The sequence below is a fragment of the Rhododendron vialii genome, chromosome 5a (assembly GCF_030253575.1).
Source record: "Rhododendron vialii isolate Sample 1 chromosome 5a, ASM3025357v1".
NCBI lineage: Eukaryota > Viridiplantae > Streptophyta > Magnoliopsida > Ericales > Ericaceae > Rhododendron > Rhododendron vialii.
The window spans coordinates 42,439,968-42,458,474 of record NC_080561.1 but is presented as its reverse complement, the minus strand read 5'-3'; the positions used below and the strand labels follow the sequence as shown (position 1 = coordinate 42,458,474).

General features: G+C 37.2%; 1 protein-coding gene across 1 annotated transcript; it reads left to right on the top strand.

The window, feature by feature from the left end:
* Nucleotides 1-290: 290 nt before the first annotated feature.
* LOC131326140 (CBL-interacting serine/threonine-protein kinase 14-like) lies at nt 291-2,247 on the top strand. The gene has a single exon (XM_058358756.1). The coding sequence runs from the start codon at nt 694-696 to the stop codon at nt 2,011-2,013; it is 1,320 nt and encodes a 439-aa protein (XP_058214739.1). The 5' UTR covers nt 291-693; the 3' UTR covers nt 2,014-2,247.
* The last annotated feature ends 16,260 nt before the right edge of the window (nt 2,248-18,507 follow it).

Sequence of the window (18,507 nt, the reverse complement as noted above, 5' to 3'; positions counted from 1 at the left end):
GAAGCAAATTGACCAACAAACCAATCAAACTAACCCTCGGCCCTTTTTTTACACAAGATTCCACTTTCACTTAAATAATGTTATTCACACAATAATTTAAACACAGCATTAAACAAAATCTTTCACATACATGTGGGTTCCACACACACTATTATGTATGTGCCCCACATGTACGTAAGAAATTATGTGCATTATTGTATGAGTAGCATTGTCTATTTCACCGGTTCAAAAAATGAGAGCACGTGGATGGCTACTATTTATTCCTATTTCCTCCCACAACACCTCAATCAAACGTGTTTCAAACTTGTTAAATTAAAAACAATTTAATTGCGTTCACATTATCTCACCACTCCAATATCGAAAATTCACCTTTAAATTGAACATCAAACAGCCCTCAAGCATCTGAGAATTTATATTCTCCAAACTTTATTCCATTCCAACAATAGTGCAAAACCAAAACTCTCCAAAACACTACCACCAATAATCATCTCTCTCTCTCTCTCTCTCTCTCTCTCTAGATCTCTTGTGAAGCATCATTACTCTTGCGTATCATCTCAGCTCCTGGTTGTTGAAAATCATCCGTAGAAGATAAGACTGCCCCCAAAAAAAAAAAGGAAATATCATTGCTAATCACTATTTGTTGAGAATTGCAATCCAGTCCATGAGTTTCGAAGCGGTTGTTATTTCTCAATAATGCCGGAAATTAAGGATGATTCCGGCGACATGACGGCCACCGCCGAGATTCCGACGGGCACGGAACAAGCCCTGTTCGGGAAATACGAGGTCGGGAAACTCCTCGGGTACGGCGCCTTCGCCAAGGTGTACCACGCGAGGAACCTGAGGACGGGGCAGAGCGTGGCGATCAAGTCCGTGAGCAAGCAGAAGGTCCTGAAGGGAGGCCTCACGGCGCACGTCAAGCGCGAGATCTCTATCATGCGCCGGCTGAGGCACCCCCACATCGTGCGCCTCCTCGAGGTCATGGCGACCAAGACGAGGATTTACTTCGTCTTGGAATTCGCCAAGGGGGGCGAATTATTCGCCAAGGTCGCGAAAGGACGGTTCAGCGAAGATCTCAGCCGTCGGTACTTCCAGCAGCTAATCTCTGCCGTCGGGTACTGCCACTCCCGCGGCGTTTTCCACAGAGACTTGAAACCGGAGAATCTCCTGTTGGACGAGAATTGGGACTTGAAAGTCACCGATTTCGGGCTCTCCGCCTTGGCGGATCAGATCCGACCCGATGGGCTACTCCACACGCTTTGTGGGACCCCTGCGTACGTGGCACCGGAGGTGCTCGCGAAGAAGGGCTACGACGGCGCGAAGATCGACGTTTGGTCTTGTGGAATTATTCTCTACGTTTTAAACGCCGGTTATTTACCGTTTAACGATCCGAATTTGATGGTGATGTATCGGAAAATCTACAAGGGCGAGTTTCGGTGCCCGAAATGGACGTCTCCTGAGCTCAATCGGTTTCTCTCTCGCCTACTCGACACGAATCCGAGCACTCGCATCACGGTCGACCAGATCATAAACGACCCGTGGTTCAAAAAAGGTTACAAACACATCCAAACCAGTTCCGATGATTTACCATTTGATTTCAAAGTAGACGACAACGACGACAGCAAAAAGTTCTTAAACGCGTTCGATATAATATCGTTCTCCTCCGGTTTCGACCTGTCCGGCATGTTTGACTTATCGGAGGGTTCGACAGGAGGAGAGCGATTCGTATCGGAGGAGTCGCCGGAGAGGATAATCTGGGAGATCGAGGAGGTGGTGAGGGCGGAGGAGGGGGTGGAGGTGGTGAGGAGGAAGGATCGTGGGGTGAAGGTGGAAGGGCAGAACGGGGATTTCGTGGTTACGGTTGAGATCCACCGGTTAACGGAGAAGCTGGTGGTGGTTGAAATTAAGAGGAGGGAGAGCGAGGGCGGACCTAGTCGGGAGACGTGGAAAGATAAGCTGAGGCCCCAGCTGAGTCGTCTTGTTTACAAACCGGAACGGCGGGTTACCGGTAGTTAATTAGTGAAAAGTGGGACTTTTGCTTTTGTCTTTATTTATATGCCAATCATTGAATTTTTTTATTTTATTTTTTTATTTTGATACGCGCCAATCATTGATGAGAACTCCTAATGGGAGATTAGATTGCTTTGCTACTTTTCAAATTGTGTACGACTTCTCAGAATCTCTGCCAATCGGAAAAGCGATGTATAAACCTAGTGATAATCCATTTTGGGCAAAGTTATTTTTACTCTAGGAGTAGTTGTATTTTCAGTATTTTCTTTCGATAAATGTTGATTTTTCTATTAATTATCCATCTCGGCTGGAGAAATTTAAAATTTAAAGAAAAATTTACAACCAACTGAGAAAAGGTTCAAGAACTGCAAGAAAGAAATTTGTAACAATTGTTTATACTTTTTTTTTTTTTATAGTATGATTTGAACTTTTTTTTTTAATTTTCGGCTTATTTTCTGTCTTTAAGAGAAATCATTTGTGCCAAAGTTATTTTGAATTTTAAAATAAAGTCATTTAGTACTTGGTAAAAAATGACATATTTGGGGAGGGAGACACGGGGGCAAAATACACCTCACTAAATTATGAACTAGTAATTTAGTACTAGTACTTGGTTACTCCACAAGTTGTATTTTCTTCATATTTTTTTTTTCAAATTTCTTGTGATTCGTGTTAATTTTTTTATTAATTATCCTTCTCAGCCGGAGAAATCTAAAATGAACAAATTACAATTAACTGAGAAAAGGTTCAAGAATGACAAAAAAGAAATTTGTAACAATTGTTTATAGTATTGTTTTTGGTATAGTATGATCTGAACTTTCTTATTTTCGGCTTATTTTCCGTCTGTAAGAAAGTTCAGATCATACTAAAAGATGTTTGATTATTTACTTATCTTTGTATTAGCTAAAATTTTAATTCTTGGTCGTTAATTTTAAGTTTTCAAATGCTTTTGATCGTCTCTTAAAAAAAAAAAAAAGATGCTTCTGATCAAGGCGGATTAAAAGTTAAAAAGTATAATGCAATTAATATGTATATGGCAAAAATTTACAAAACATAAATACGAAGATTAAAAAAAAAAAAAGCAACTTAATCAAAGTCTCTATCCGTTAATCCCATTGTTTAAATCTACCTTCCAGAATAAAATAATTTGATAATAGGGGATTGATAGAGAACTGCAGATATCAAATTTTTTTAATTAGGACAATCTTCCACCAAGTAATAAAAAAACAGCTATAGCCACATCCTTTGGGTAGTGCTGACCAATAATTGATCATTTAGATCTCTGTTTCCATGTGAAAGGAATAGTGGAGGGTATGATTTTTTATTTTTTTTATTTTGTGTGTTTGTACGTGTTTATTTTATTGTTTTCCAGAAATCATGCACACTTTCAGATTCTACTCTTGTTTCATTACTATATATGTGAATCATATGTGGACAAAAAGCTAATAATAGGGTTTTCCAAAATTTGTTCGTAAAAGTTTTATCATCATGGTTCTAAAAGTTAATGGCAGCCTTTTGATTTGTTGTATAATCTATAAACTGAGGCATTCCAACATTTGATTTTTGTTATATTATTTAGTATATACCAATGAATTTGTTTTAAGAAAAAGGCATATGGCAGGTGAATTAACTAGTGATTCCCGTGGCACGACGTAACCAGTTCTGAATACAGTTTAAATGAATTCTCCTTCTCTATTGTTGGCCGTCCCGCCAACCAAACTGACATCTCCTTGAAGTCACATTAAAGAATGCTTAAAAATAAAATAACAATGATACACATCAATTCAATGTAACATTAAAGAATGTTTTAAAATAACACATTTACTGATGCCTAAAGGCACTCCTAATAATCATCTCATTTTTTTTAATTTCTGCACACATTAATACATTATCCCAAATCTGTATTATAAAAAGAGTGGTTTTCTTTAAAAATGTCTAGAAATACAAATAAGAGCAACATTTATCGCCATTGATTTTTTTTCACTAAAATAATAGTCATGTGATTAGAAAAAGAAACAAAAAAAGAAAATCTACTATTTTAACAAAGAGTAATCCAGCTTGATAAAGATAGAGATAGTGGGGAAAAATTAATAAATATTACGAAAAAAAAGGACAAAGATATTTGGTAAGGAAAGCAATAATTATATTTTTCTTTTTTGTTCCTTTTCTAATCACATGGCTCTGTGTATAGAGAGGAAGAAAATGTTACCAAAAAAAAAGGAGAGAGAGATTTGGTAAGGAAATCAATAATTAGGTTTTCCTTTTTTAGAGATAAAAGGAAAAAGTTAATAAATATTACGAAAAAAAGGTATATAGATATTTGGTAAGGAAAGCAATAATTAGGTTTTTCCTTTTTGTTAGGGGTGAGCAAAATAACCATGAAACCGTGAATCCAGTCCAAACCAATCCAAACCGAATAATTTGGTTTGGTTTTTTAATGATGTGGTTAGGTCTTGGTTTAAAAAAAATAAAAACCGTGTTAAATGGTTTGGTTTATGGATTTACGTTAATGGTTCTGGTTCCAAACCAATCCGAACCGTATGATAGACACACACACATATAGTATATAATTTGTTTAGATATACTTAATAAACTTAATTTTCTTATCTAATACTCTATTCCACCACCCTATTCTTTTCTTTCACTTTCAATATTAATTTCCTAAACTTCCTATTCCTACAATTTCATTACGCTAAACATATATGGTTTGGGCTTAGTAAAGTGATTTCCTACTCTTTTATCTCAGTAACTTACTTTCTAATGTATTCTATTCTTATTTAGTTGATTGATGTTAGTGAGTTTTGATGATTTTAATATATTAATTTCAATATAACTTTTAGTTTAAGTTATCTATGCAATTTTTAGTACTTAAAATAGTTTATAGTAATGATATCTCAATTTTAAACGAACCGTGGTTTAAAACCGAAACCAAACCGCCTTTGAATGGTTTGGATTGGTTTGGTTTTATGAATTTTATGGATTGGTTTGGTTCTGTAAATTCATAATCCGTAAGTAGTGGTTTGGTTATTGGATTACTATAAAACCAGACCATCCGATCCATGCTCACCCCTACTTTTTGTTCATTTTCTAATCACATAGTTACTGTTTTAATGAAGAGTAATCTTATAGATATAAATGTTGCTCTCACCTGTATGCCTAGATATTTTCAAAAAAAAAAATCACTCTATTTTATAATATAAATTAGTAGACACTACTTTTTAGAAAACTGAAAAGTTTCCTTGAAAAGTAAATTGTAGTTTGAAATTTTTTTATTGCTTTTCATATACTTAAAGTTTAATTTGTGGCCATGTCACGGTCACGACATACATGGATTGGCATGCCCTGACACGATATGAAGTTGGCAAAGATCCGTTGGATAACTGTATATGTAGGGGAAAAAGGAAAAAAGAGGAAGCTAGGTTCTGCAAATCAGGAATTTTTTTTCAACGGCCAAGAAGTCTTTGGCTCAACGATATCAAGAGTATACTACAAAGATCCGTTGGATAACTGTGTATGTAGGAAAAAGAAAAAGGAAAAATGAGGAAGGTTCCGAAAATTAATCAATGATTTTTTTTCAACAGCCAAAAAGCCTTCGACCCAACGATATGAGGAGTGTACTTATGTACAAGGACTAAGAAGGTCAGGAGTTCAAGTTCAAGTCCTATATGCAGGAGGAGTTCAAGGTGTTAATCTAATTATTCTAATAATTCTAAGTTTGGACTATAAAATAAAATAAAATCTTCTACATGACCTCTTTTTTTTTTTGGTACACTATAAATGGAAAACACAAACTAAATACGTTCAAAAGCCACGCCTCGCATATCTGCCTCAAGCAACGGAATAATGTCGTCATGCGGAATGACATGCGACACCATCTTATCCTCTTGATCCACACCCATATTAATTGGCGAGTCTATCCGCCACTTGATTTCCCTCACGGAATGTATGTTTGAGGAGACTAGCCATGTGCGTTAATTTTGAGCTCTAGCCATGGCCGTAGTGTCTTAGACCTCGTGTGGCTAGTACTCCTCGTGCATTATGAGTACGCACCCACCACTGATAATTGCCTTAAAAAATCAACAAAATGAAGGGAAATCCATGTGAAGTAAAATGTTGGCTAAGAAACAATCACATAGTAATAATAAAGGCAGTCACCTTTGAAAAGAAAAATACTAGTAACAATCAAAACGCCAATCACGACAATAACAACCATGGTTCGTAAGGGTTAAGGTATTTGGTTTGGTTCCTTATTCTGCCTATTATCATGTGAAATTTGAAAAGACCCCCCCCCCCCCCCCCCCCCCCAAACTTTGACCTCAATGTCTAATGCCTAATAGACACCCAAATTTTGTTAAACTTCAACTACACGCCCAAACTATTGAACTGTTATTCAATTAGGCTCCTGTCTTCTAAATCCGCCAAATTGAAGATGGATTCTATTGATGTGGACTAGCGTTTCTATTAAAATTGTTGAGTATGATAAGTTTAACTAGTAATTTCTTCCACATTTCTCTCTCTAGGTTTAATTTTCATCTGCGAAGAGGAAGGCAACGTACAATAGTAGGACTACTATTGTGGGCATTTTAAAAACCACGAATAGAGTTATCCTAGGATTGAAATTCTAGGATTGAATAAATAGGTTCGCCATTACCACTCCCAGATTTCTAATGTAATCTGACTTTTTTCGTTAACTATGTTAACTGACAAGGGAAATAAGTGTAATTTTTGAAACGTGAGGGGAAGTCTACATTAAAGGTAAACATTGGGGGAGGTCAGTGTAATTTAGCCATGCATATACTATATCTATAGTAGGGCTAGGGTTTGGGATTATATGTCTCAGCCCTAATCGGACAAAGCGACGATCCTGCAACGACAAGAATAGGTACCTCTCTCTCTGATTGTTGTTTTTCTATAGGTAATTTAGATGCTTTTTAAGTTGATGATACATATATCAAATTTTTCTCGAGTTTTTAGCATCCCTCGTTTTATAATATATATATATATATATATATATATATATATATATATATATACACACACACACACTCATACATAGGCCTATAAACAAAGGACAAGGCAAAACATATACTCCTTAATAGTAGCACCATGAGAGTTGATGAATTACTCTGTCTGCCTCCTCTATTTATAATGTTCTGATTACTAGTATAATTTTCTCATACAACTACACGAAACCGTTGTTTCAGAGTTTGATACGGATATGGCTACGCTATTCTTAGAGCAACTCAACAACAAAATGGCTACTCTTACTATTTCTGATGAGGTCCCAAACCAATCTCAGCCTTATGTCCTAATCAATTGGGGTCTGATGAGGTCCATGTGGACAAAATGGAAGAAGACAATGATAACATGGAGGAAGATGTCCTGGATAGTGTTTCCAATCTGCATAAAACACGTCGTTATATCAGTATAATGCTGGAAGTTGAGAAGATGTATACAATTAATGTTATCAAAAATCAGGGAGTTTGTATTGAAGAAGGTCCAGACACGAAGCTGATAGCAGATTGTTTTGCATTACGTGAGGCAATAGCGATAGACACTGTAAGACTCCATAAGTTTATCAATGACAAGAACTATTGTTCAAGGTTTCCAAACGTTGACATGGAACTTCTTGGCCCAGCTCCTTGTGCTCGAGCAGTCAAAAAGACTGGAAATGAAATGGATCTTTGCCCTTGTTGACCTGAAGGGGGTGTTATCTCCAGCTGACATTGGCTGTGTCTCATGGAAAGGGATAGGCAAGCCACTTCCGGAAGAAATTCTGCGAAAGACATTTGACGCGTGTGACCAACTTCTTGCTTTACATTCGGACTATGAAAAAGTTTGTGCTTTTGTGGGCAGTATAACCGAGTATTTTGCGCCTAATCTTTGTGTTGTTTTCGGAAGTGAAGTTACTTCTAAGCTAATTGAGGGGACTGCTGGTGGTCCCTTGGCATTTGCTAATATCCGAGCTGATGATTTAAGCCTCGTGGGCGCCAAGAAAATGACGGGTTTTCAACGGGTTTTTTTTGGTGAAATGCCCCAATTTCGTTGTCTTGGGGAATCTAATCTTTTAAGTGGCATTCCTGGTCGTGTCAGGTTCTTTGCCTACCGATATGTGGCTAGAAGTTCTACAGTGGCAGCGCGGGTAGACTGGAAGAGAGTAGGGCTGCAAAAGAACCGAGCCGCTCACGAGCGGTTCGCAGCTCGGCTCGTTAGTGGCTTGTTTAAGCTCGGCTCGGAAGTTAAACGAATGAGCTCGAACCGATTTTTTTCAGCTCGTTTTGTAAACGAGCCGAGCTCGAGCTAGGATAATCGCGGCTCGAGTTGGCTCGCGAGCCGGGGTATATATACTTAAATTTAGGATTTTTATTGTTATTTCATAATTTGTTTTTTCCGTTTTCATTTTCTAGTCAACCAAGGGAAGCGAGAGCACACACATACTAGTACACCCCCGCTCTATAGGAAAATGAAAGATATTTTTGGTTGTATTAGGCCTATGTGAGGATATATATACATTTTTCGTTGGTTCGTTAAGGCTCGTGAACAAGCTCGAGCTCGAGTCAAGCCAAGACCTACTCGGCTCGAGCTCGACTAGTTAAGTTTTCACTGAGCTCGAACTCGTGTTCGTTAAAAACTTAATAAATGAACTTGAACACCGTAAAGCTCGGCTCGGCTCGGCTCGTTTGCGGCCCCTAGAAGAGAGGAGATCAAACAGGAATGACTTGGAGACGTATTTGAGATGAGATAATTGGGGTGAGTGAACGGTGGCGAAAGAGTGATCCACTTCCTATTTTCAAGCCCAAGGTAAGGAAAGATAGATGCAAAGGTCTAAGGATTGAAGCATGCTGCAATGGGGAAGTTGGGGAAAATACAAGCGAAGAAGCCGAGGAAGATGAAGTGGGACGAGACATCGGACGATATATGGGCCAAGCTGGAGCCCATTTATAAGAAACGCGCGGAAGATGGACGAGACGTCGGACGAGATATGGGCCAAGCTGGAGGCCAATAAGAAACGGAAGACGAAGTGGGACGAGACGTCGGACGAGATATAAGATTGACCAGTATACACATTTCCTGCCAATAATTGCTAGTTTAATACGGTTCAATAGTTTGGGTGCAAGGGGCAAAAAAAGGGAAATGTATGACATAAACTCCACGGCCCAGTATCAATGCATGAGACTTAGGCTGACCAAAAGAAAAAGGCATAGGACTTAAGGGTCTGTTACCTTATAAGATTTGAGGTTTAAAACTTTCAATTTCTTTTGGGCCAATCTATACAGAGTTTTGCTTTGACTTTAATTGAGTCGTCCCTCGCAAGTGGGTGGGAAAATTACTCTATTGAATTAATCGATGTACACATAAGCTGATCTGAATACATGAGTTATAAAAAAAGGAACGTACGACATATTGGGCTAGCTCCATACGAGGAATAAAAAGAGTCCCAATTACAAGAGATTTCATCCACATTTTAGCATTATTCTCTCTCTCTCTCTCTCTCTCTCTCTCTCTCTCTCTCTGATGGTTATAGCAAACAAGAAGTCAGTCCTATCTTTTTTTTCTGTACAATTATTTGATGTGATTTAGGTGCCAAATCAGGAAGTACAAACGAATATGTGAATTATGCTTCCGGACGATAATTTTGATCTGACATATAAAGATAAAAAGTTGGACCTTACTGCATGTGGTAGACTATGGCTAGCTGTAACACAAATGATTAGCAAAGTTGTCGATAAAAAGAGGCGATCAATTGAGCTTATGTTCACGGAGTAATCATTCGTTGCTCTTGGACCAACCGCTGACACAGTTGGTGGTTGTCAACGGTTGGTGGAACGTACACAAATATGTGCATAGTGGAGAAAACCTCTTTAGTATTTCGTGGTGGTGCTTCAAAAGCTAGTAATAATGTTCCATGATTCAAGATATATATTTAGTAGTATCTCTCCCTCGAAACCTTTAACAATTTGAAGATCCTTGGCTATTGAAACACACTTGGTGGTTCTTGTATTATTTCACCTGTTTTGGAGAAAAATGAAACACAAATGGCCATAAAGGATGCAGATTCCTCTCTCCTTCTCTCTCTTAATTGGTTGTCTCACTCCTCCAAACAAATTAGTGTTTCATCTTGTCTTTTGGTATCACAAATTAGTATTCACAAATGTATCAGTATTTTATGTACTCCATTGAGTGTATCCTAGGTCTGCTATTGTGTTTGATTGTGTAATAAATTTGACCACGCAGCTAAAAATAAAAATTGGGCCCTTCTTAATTTATTTTTAATTCAACCACTTAGAAAAAAGTACCTATAACATCAACTTTTTTTTATTTTAATATATTAAAGATATTTTGAATTTGTATAAGGACCCGGCTTCTCTACAGTCCAATTGCAGAGAGCTCATGCAGTTGTATCACAACCATTCATTTCTACATTCAACGGTCCATATTTTAAAAAACTTTTTCGGAGAAAAGTTAACTTTTCCCCGATTTTATTTTTATTTTTTTTAATCTCGACCGTTAAAAATACTATCCGATAGTTGCGAACACTCCAACCGCACCTTATTTGGACCGCAGACAAGCCTTGTGCTTTGTAGAAAAAGTATCACAAACTCTTTGAGTAGCCATATTGGAGTACTCATTTGCACAATGAATTAGCAATGCCTTAACGCACAAATGTAGCATCTACCTTTTGCCCGAGTTGCGTTTTCGCACACATATTAGCACACAAGATTAAAGAGGCCATCGGAGCTATTTTTGGCCACGCATTTGTTATGGGTTGCACTACAAATTTTGTGTCTCTGATCCCAACACATATGATAATAATAATAATAATAATAGTAAAAAGGACCATGAAACACCACACGACGATAGTCCAGGACCACTAGTGTGGGATCTTGTCAGTCCACTAGTGTGGGATCTTGTCAGTCTTGGATTAGGCCTCGAATTGGCACAGAATTGTTCTTAGTTTCGTTTAGAAATATGATGCCATCAAATTCTTGTTTCCTGATAATCTTTGTAACAATTTCAAAAATTAATAAAAAATAAATTGCCGTTAAAAAAAAAAAAAACCAGGAGCACTGGTACTAATCACTCCTATAATTATGGGGATATATGGTTGGTTCCCACTGTGCTAACTGTCAAGTGTTTAATGCCAACTCATACAATCGTCAATCATCAATTTGAAATTGATGGGGCAACCACCTCACATGGTGGGCCAGTCGACATAAACAGAGACCATTTATTTACTGTATCAATCACCAATAATGCATTTCCAGTATTGGAAATGATAATGTCATGTTTTTGTTAGTGTCAAAACTCTAGTGTACAAAAGGCTAGTACCATGTGCAGTGTACAAGATTTTTATGCATTGAAATTTTGGCACAAGCAAAAAAAGTTTTGGCATTATCACCATCCTTTCCGGTATTTAATAGACAAATAAAAAGTAACGGAGATGGGGGTAATGAAATGACAAATTTGGCTCATGGAAATTATTAACTTTTTAAGAAATATTAGAGATGGCATAAGATGTAGGAAAGTACAATACACATCTCTATTTGAGAGTATGTGATAAGCATACACTTGAATCACCTTGAATTTACAATATTTTGCATAAAAATTCATAATATTTTACGTAAAGATTCACTACATTTGCTTAAAAATTCGTGAGTTGTTAATAAATTCATAATATCAAAACATAAAAACTCTTGGCATACGAATTATATTATGAGTTAAATGTTGATGTTATAACATTTACAGGATTTTTTTTATCAGCAAAGAAAAGTTTTCATATCATTAATAAAAATGGTACAAAACATAAACTTTGTAGTGATACACCAGAGAGCATCATGCACGTGATAGCTCACCTATCACTATACCTCACCTCATATTTTTTTTAAAAAAAACATCAAAAAGTTGGTAAAACACCAACAAACACCCAAAAGAAACCAGTCCAAACAAATGAACTAGGCCCAAACGTCATCCATCAGCCCAACATACACTACCCACCACCATCAGCCGCCACCATTGCCATTCAAGTAAAACCCATAATCGATTTCGCATGCACGCACCCAAACCGAGCATACCAAAGCAAAATGGACGAACCACAGAACGGGGATACCGGATCTGCAAGCGACCGGAGATGGAGGCCACTATACCAATGACCGCTTGGACACCCTTTGCCGTTAAGCAATAAACTGAATTCCCCAGGAAAGGAACTGGCGGGAGTCCAAACGCCCAAAAAACTTGACCACACCTCACGCCAACTTCACAGGAATGATAGGTATTTTTAAACAAAATTTACGAATTCAACACTCATGTTATGATGTTTTTTGCAAAATGTTATGAATTCAAAGACATTTAAAAGGTGCGGTACACACCGAAATAGATATGGAGATGTGTGTTGTAGCACTTTCTAAGAAGTATTATATCAACTTTCTCGACCCTTGTAACTTCTAGGTTTTCTCCATAGCACCATAAGCAAACAGAATTGGAGAACTGCCTCGATCTGGGCATGCAAGGCAAGCTGAAGCTGCCAAAAACCTAAGAGATAAATGGACCAATGCCTTTACCGGACTCACAAATTTGTACTACAGGCTCTCATACTAGCTAGCAGGCTTTGTGAAAAACTAGGTGAATCTATGCTTTCTGTGATTGTGTGCGTGGGGTTGTGATCCTCGTAGCAGTACACGAATAACCTTAATGCGTTGGTTAAGTAGGAGTATGACAACAAGTAAGATCAGACTTATTCCTCCAAACTCGCAAGTTTGACTCTCACTGCTGATTAAAAAAACTCTTGGAGCCACTGAAAGTTTGTTCGGCAATAACTTTAGGACAACAAACTTAATTGATGTGTGTGTAAATTGATTCAGACACCCGATCATCAAATAAAAAGCATGAGCCATAAAAAGCATAAGCCATGGATCTGGCCCAGTAGGAAGGTAAAGCCGATTGATGTTGTTTAAAGACTACTGGCTAATGCAGACTCTAGCCCTGGATTGATGTTTGGGCTGGGCTTTCCTGAACGGTAAACAAAAAGTAATGACACAGGATTGTAAAACCTTTATCATGTGATCGTTAAAGTTCATGAGAGCTCTTTCACGATCGATTTGCTACATAAACAAACTAAACTTAAACAAGTAATTACTTGGCTTGTTCACCTTGAGATGTCTTGAAACTACAAGCTAGTTTAGTTGGCTTGATTAAACTCATTTCGTGAGCGGCTCGCTTGATAAAGCCAAGCTTCAATATATTAAAACTCTTTCAAATTTTTAAATCAAGCTTGAACAATTAAGTGCTCAGATTATTCTGCTTGTTTATATATATATACTTACCAATTACCATTTAGGCGTGCTAAAATTGCCTGAAGTTTTTGTGGTTTACGGGCCACCAGGGCTCAGGCAATATATCTGGCAGCCCTCATGCATGGGCCACCCACGATTTAGCCCACACAGTATACTAAAAACATAGGAGAAATTCCTGGCCGGTCCTATTTTTTGCTTAGAGTTCCATGCAAACTCTTTTTAGTAGAGCTATCTCATCCAACCCCTTTTTAAATATGCTTTTACTATTTTACCCTTGTCACTTTTCAACAACCTACATAATTCACACCTCAGAGAATTCACACCCCACAGAATTCACACCCAAAGAATTCACACCCCAAGAATTCACACCTCACAGAATTCACACCCCTTTGCAGAATTCACATCTCATTTTTACTATTCATCCCATTTGCAGAATTCACACTCATTTGCAAGAATTCACACATTTGAATTGACACTCATTCACACCCCTATGCACTATTCATGCCCTCAAAATTTTGGATAAATTATTGGTGTGAATTCTTGAGTGTGTGGATTTGGCCCCAATACATCATTTACAAAATTCACACACCTTTACAGAATTTACGTCCCTAAAATTCACATATCAATTTATAGTCCTTTCCACATCTTTTGCATAATTCACACCCCGATAATTTCATATCATACCCTTTTGCAGAATTCACATCTTCGAAAAAGATAGAATTCACACCACCAAATTAAGAATTCACACCTTCAAAAAAAAAAGAATTCACATATTAAAAAAAATAAAATTCACACCCTTCAAAAAGATAGAATTCACATCACCAAATTAAGAATTCACACATTCAAAAAAAGAATTCACTCCACCAAAAAAATTCACACCCCCAGAATTCACATCTCATCTGCTTTTTTTCATACCTCTAGAATTCACACCCCTGAATGCAGCCCATCGGCACAATTCACACCCCATAAATTACATAATTCACATCTATAAATACAGAATTCACACCCGTCTACACATTTCACACCCCTCAAATTATGAAATCCATACCTCTAAATACAAAATTCACACCTCATCTGCACAATCCACACACTTTTAATTATGAATTTAGAGTATTAATTATTATTGCGGATCAAAGAGCAATTACAGTGCATCCATTATGATTGTGGATAAAAAAAGAGAAAAAGAAAGAAAATAAAAAGAGAATAAAAAATACAAAGGGCAATTACGGTGCATCCATTATGATTGTGGTTGGACCAGAAAGAAAAAAAAAAGATGGTAGCAAAATTCACTTCGGGTTCTACAACTCCAACAATAACAAAAGAAAAAAGAAAACGAAGTATAATTGCGGATCTAAAAGAGAACAAATGGAAGCAAAGCATTCTCTAGTTGTTGTTGAACACAATAGAATGAAGACAAACCAACGGCAGTGGATGAACCTTCCCCATCTGGGGCATTATGTTATCATTAGAAAGTCTAGCATTACTTCTTTCCGATTCCAGTGTTGATTAGGGCTCACACTACCCGACTGATTCAGCCGTCCTCCTCCGCCGCCGCTGCCCTAGCCTCCTCGGCTTCTGCCACTAGCTTTGCGACGACATCGACGACGAGTGCTCGCTCGATCCGTCAAGCCACTCTGCCTCGTCGCCATTATCCGAAACCATAGACAAAGACATGCCCCGATCGCGGTTTGGACCCATGCTCTGGCTGAACGCCGACTGCTTCTTCCGATGGGCGGAGAGCATGTTGGAGAACCAGGACCCCGTCGACGTCGTGCTTGAATTCACAGAATTCAGATCCGAGTCCATCTTCTCTGCCTTTTGGTGTTCTCAGATCTATATTGCTTTGTTGGTAGGGTTTGGAACAGTTTGTGGGGTATTTTGGGTAGATCACTTAAAACAGGGCTTAGACGGGTAGTGTAAGACACACAAGGGGCCTAAACAGGTAGAGAGGTACAAAAATGAGCCGGCCAGTCAGTTCCCCCAAAACATATAACTTTGGCCTACTGCAACTGATCCACAAATTACTACTATTCTCTTTGGTCCGCTCTCTTCTGAAACCCTCATTTTTCATAGTTTTGATGAAAACTAAAATTTTCATTTTTCTTAAAACTCCCAATTTAACAAGGGGGAAAAAAAATCATTTTTCAGCAGCTAGGGCACTAGAATGATGATCAGGGTCTGATACCAGCGAGGTGGTAGCCGAGATGGCCAAGGAGTTCGGGTGAAATTTCCTGCCTCCCACAGTTTTGGGTTGGACCGTTGTTTGCAAGTAGTAGAATCAAATGGTGTGTAGAGCCCTTGATTCCACCTGTACCTTGGCGGGACTATGGTGATGGTGTTCCTCCCTTGGGCAGTGAATAACTCACAAGAGCATCAGTAATGACGATCCTAATCAAAACAAGTAGTCCCTTCCCATCCTTTCCTTCACAGAAAAACAAAAATGCTACTTGCACAACTGTTGTGTTGGTTGTATGGGTAATTTTGACCGTCCAGATGTATTTGGATGGTCTAAATTTTAAGCAAACTTTTCTAAGAACAAGTGTAACTTTTATGGGAAAGAGTTTGAATGAATCCTGGCCATTTATTACAGCAATAGACGGCTAGAGATTGGTTGTGTGTTGTGTTTTACACAACCGTCGTGTATGTAGCACTTTTGACAGAAAAAAGGGGTTAGGGTTTGATTCCCAACACTCAGCCCAATCCCCTTACACAGTTAACTTTTTTTTTTTGGTTTGGGGTGTTTGAGGTCTGCCCTAACTAAGGGCATATGCCATATCTTTTCCCCAAAAACTCGAGCAGGAATTATTATTTTTTATTTTGACCATTTCGTCACCTCTAACCCATGCCTTCTCTCATTTGATCTTTAGAAGCTCTAGTCAACCGTGACAACTTATTTAGTTACTACTATTTAATTAAGATAATGACCTTGAAAATGAAAATTCTTACATGTACCCAAAAAGAAATGTAGTTTTCAATGTTCTGTATGCAGTGGTGTGATGATTTCAGTTAGAATTCATTTCGAAATTGCAAACTCTGTTTCGATATTTTGCAGATGTATTATGTGTTGTGTAATCTACGCGAATAATATCTTTTATATTTTGGTCATATATATGAACCATGGTAATTCTCTAATTTAAAAATGAAATTTGATCACTCAGTACTAAAAAACTGTCACAGTTACATCTCATTTACTCAAAAGCTAATCTTTGAAAAAAAGTGAGGTGAGTTGTAGTGATAGGTCGAGCTTGTCATTTGTTTGACGCTCCCTCGTGTGTTACTACAAGATTTCTATTTTGTATCATTTTTACTAATAATAAATGGAAACTTTTCTTTGCCGATTTAAAAAAAAACCTGATATTTGAAAGATGTAATTCGCATATCATTAATTTACAACCGGCAAAAGGTACTTGTGTACAACCTTTTTTCTGATAAAGTTCCATATGCCTAAATAATTGACCTGTTAATGTGGAGCAATATATCAATGGTAGTAAATGAACATCTATAACATTTTGATCAGGAAAAAAAAAATACTACATATGTTTAACACGCATTTGAAAAGATCCTTTCATATGATTCCTTGTTTAATGAAGATGGGGTCTATTGTGATTCTATTCGAGGATCCAAGGATCCAAGCTGTTGATCAATTTTTAAGTACCACATATGTTTGTCATTTTTGAAAAAAATTAGGTTAATCGGACGTCAGTATTATTTGCATAAGTGATATATATTTATATTAAGAGTAATTGAAATTTGTACTAATGGACGGTCAAACTTCTACCGTCTATTGCTCTGAAATCAAATGTTATTCAGTTAAGCCTATAAGTGATATTCGACCAATTAACCGAATTTTTTTACATGAATAAACTCATCAAAGCCTACAAATTAAAATGAAAGATTTGGATCATTAAATAAGATATCATGATGAGCGGTGGATGTCATTTGGTATTACATGAGGATCGTTGGATCACCATATGAGAGGCATCTTTCCATGGTCAAGTATCAGAGAGTTGAATATTGATGAAATTGACCCGTGAAATGTGAATGACATTTGATGTTCTTTGCAAAAAGGCATTTACGGATGGATTGTCTCCACTAATAATATGGCCAGGAAGAGATCTTCGTACGGTTTTTTTTTTCTTTTCTGTTACCACCAACCATGAAGCTAATTCTGTTGCAAATCTTTTGACGCGGAAAAAAAAGGTAAAGTGAATTTCCGATTGACCAAAAAAATAGAAAAGAAGGTAAAGCGCAATAAAGTTTGATATACTATACGTCCGTATGCAGTTTTGTATAATTTTTTGTCTATTTCTCCTCATAAAAGATATAACGGGCATGCAAAATTATTATTGCTAATCTTTTGATGCGAAAAGAAGGTAAAGCGCAAGAAAGTTTGGTATACTATATGTTCGTATGCATTTTTGTATTACTTTTTGTCTATTTCTCCTCATAATAAAAGGTATAACAGGCATGCAAAATTATTATTTATGAAAGCACTATCTTCAATTACTTCCAAATGATAAGTCTATCTTCATTTACTATTGATAAATCTAATTGCATGCCCACTTTATTCAGGCATTTTCTCTAATTGAGCCTCCAATAATTGCATCATCACGTGTAAGATCACAATTAAATTGGTAGTATAAATCAACGATAGTAAAGAACAGTGTTAGGAACACATACATCCGCGCGTACATATGTCTTAGTAATTATATAATTTATGTAAGTCTCACGGTGCATTTGTAAGATCATGTGTATAAAACGATTCTGAACAAATATGTGATTAGAAGTCTGCATCCAAAGTATTACTACCATTGTAAATAGCAAACAAAACATAATAAGATGCACCCTAGGTAGTATAAGGACATGTATATAGGCATGAGAATTCCAAAATAGGTGTCCTATCCAAGTCCGAAAATGAAAAATAAGTGCACTATCCTAATGACATGACAGATCGGCCTTCGATTGCCCTGAAATAGGATGCAAGGACTGAGAATGCAAGCGTAGGACTTTAATGCGAGCGTAGGACTTTTAGAAGGATTACGTGGAGACTAAAATCATGGCAATATCAAACCAACCGGTTTGATCTCTTACCCGGTCGAACCCAGCCCACCGGTTCGGTAAATTACCTACATATACATATATATACATATATATATATATATATATATATATATATATATATATATATATATATATATATATATATCGATCT

Excerpts from the sequence above, each read along its gene's own strand:
- LOC131326140 (XM_058358756.1), top strand. The coding sequence starts at position 694 with ATGCCGGAAATTAAGGATGATTCCGGCGACATGACGGCCACCGCCGAG.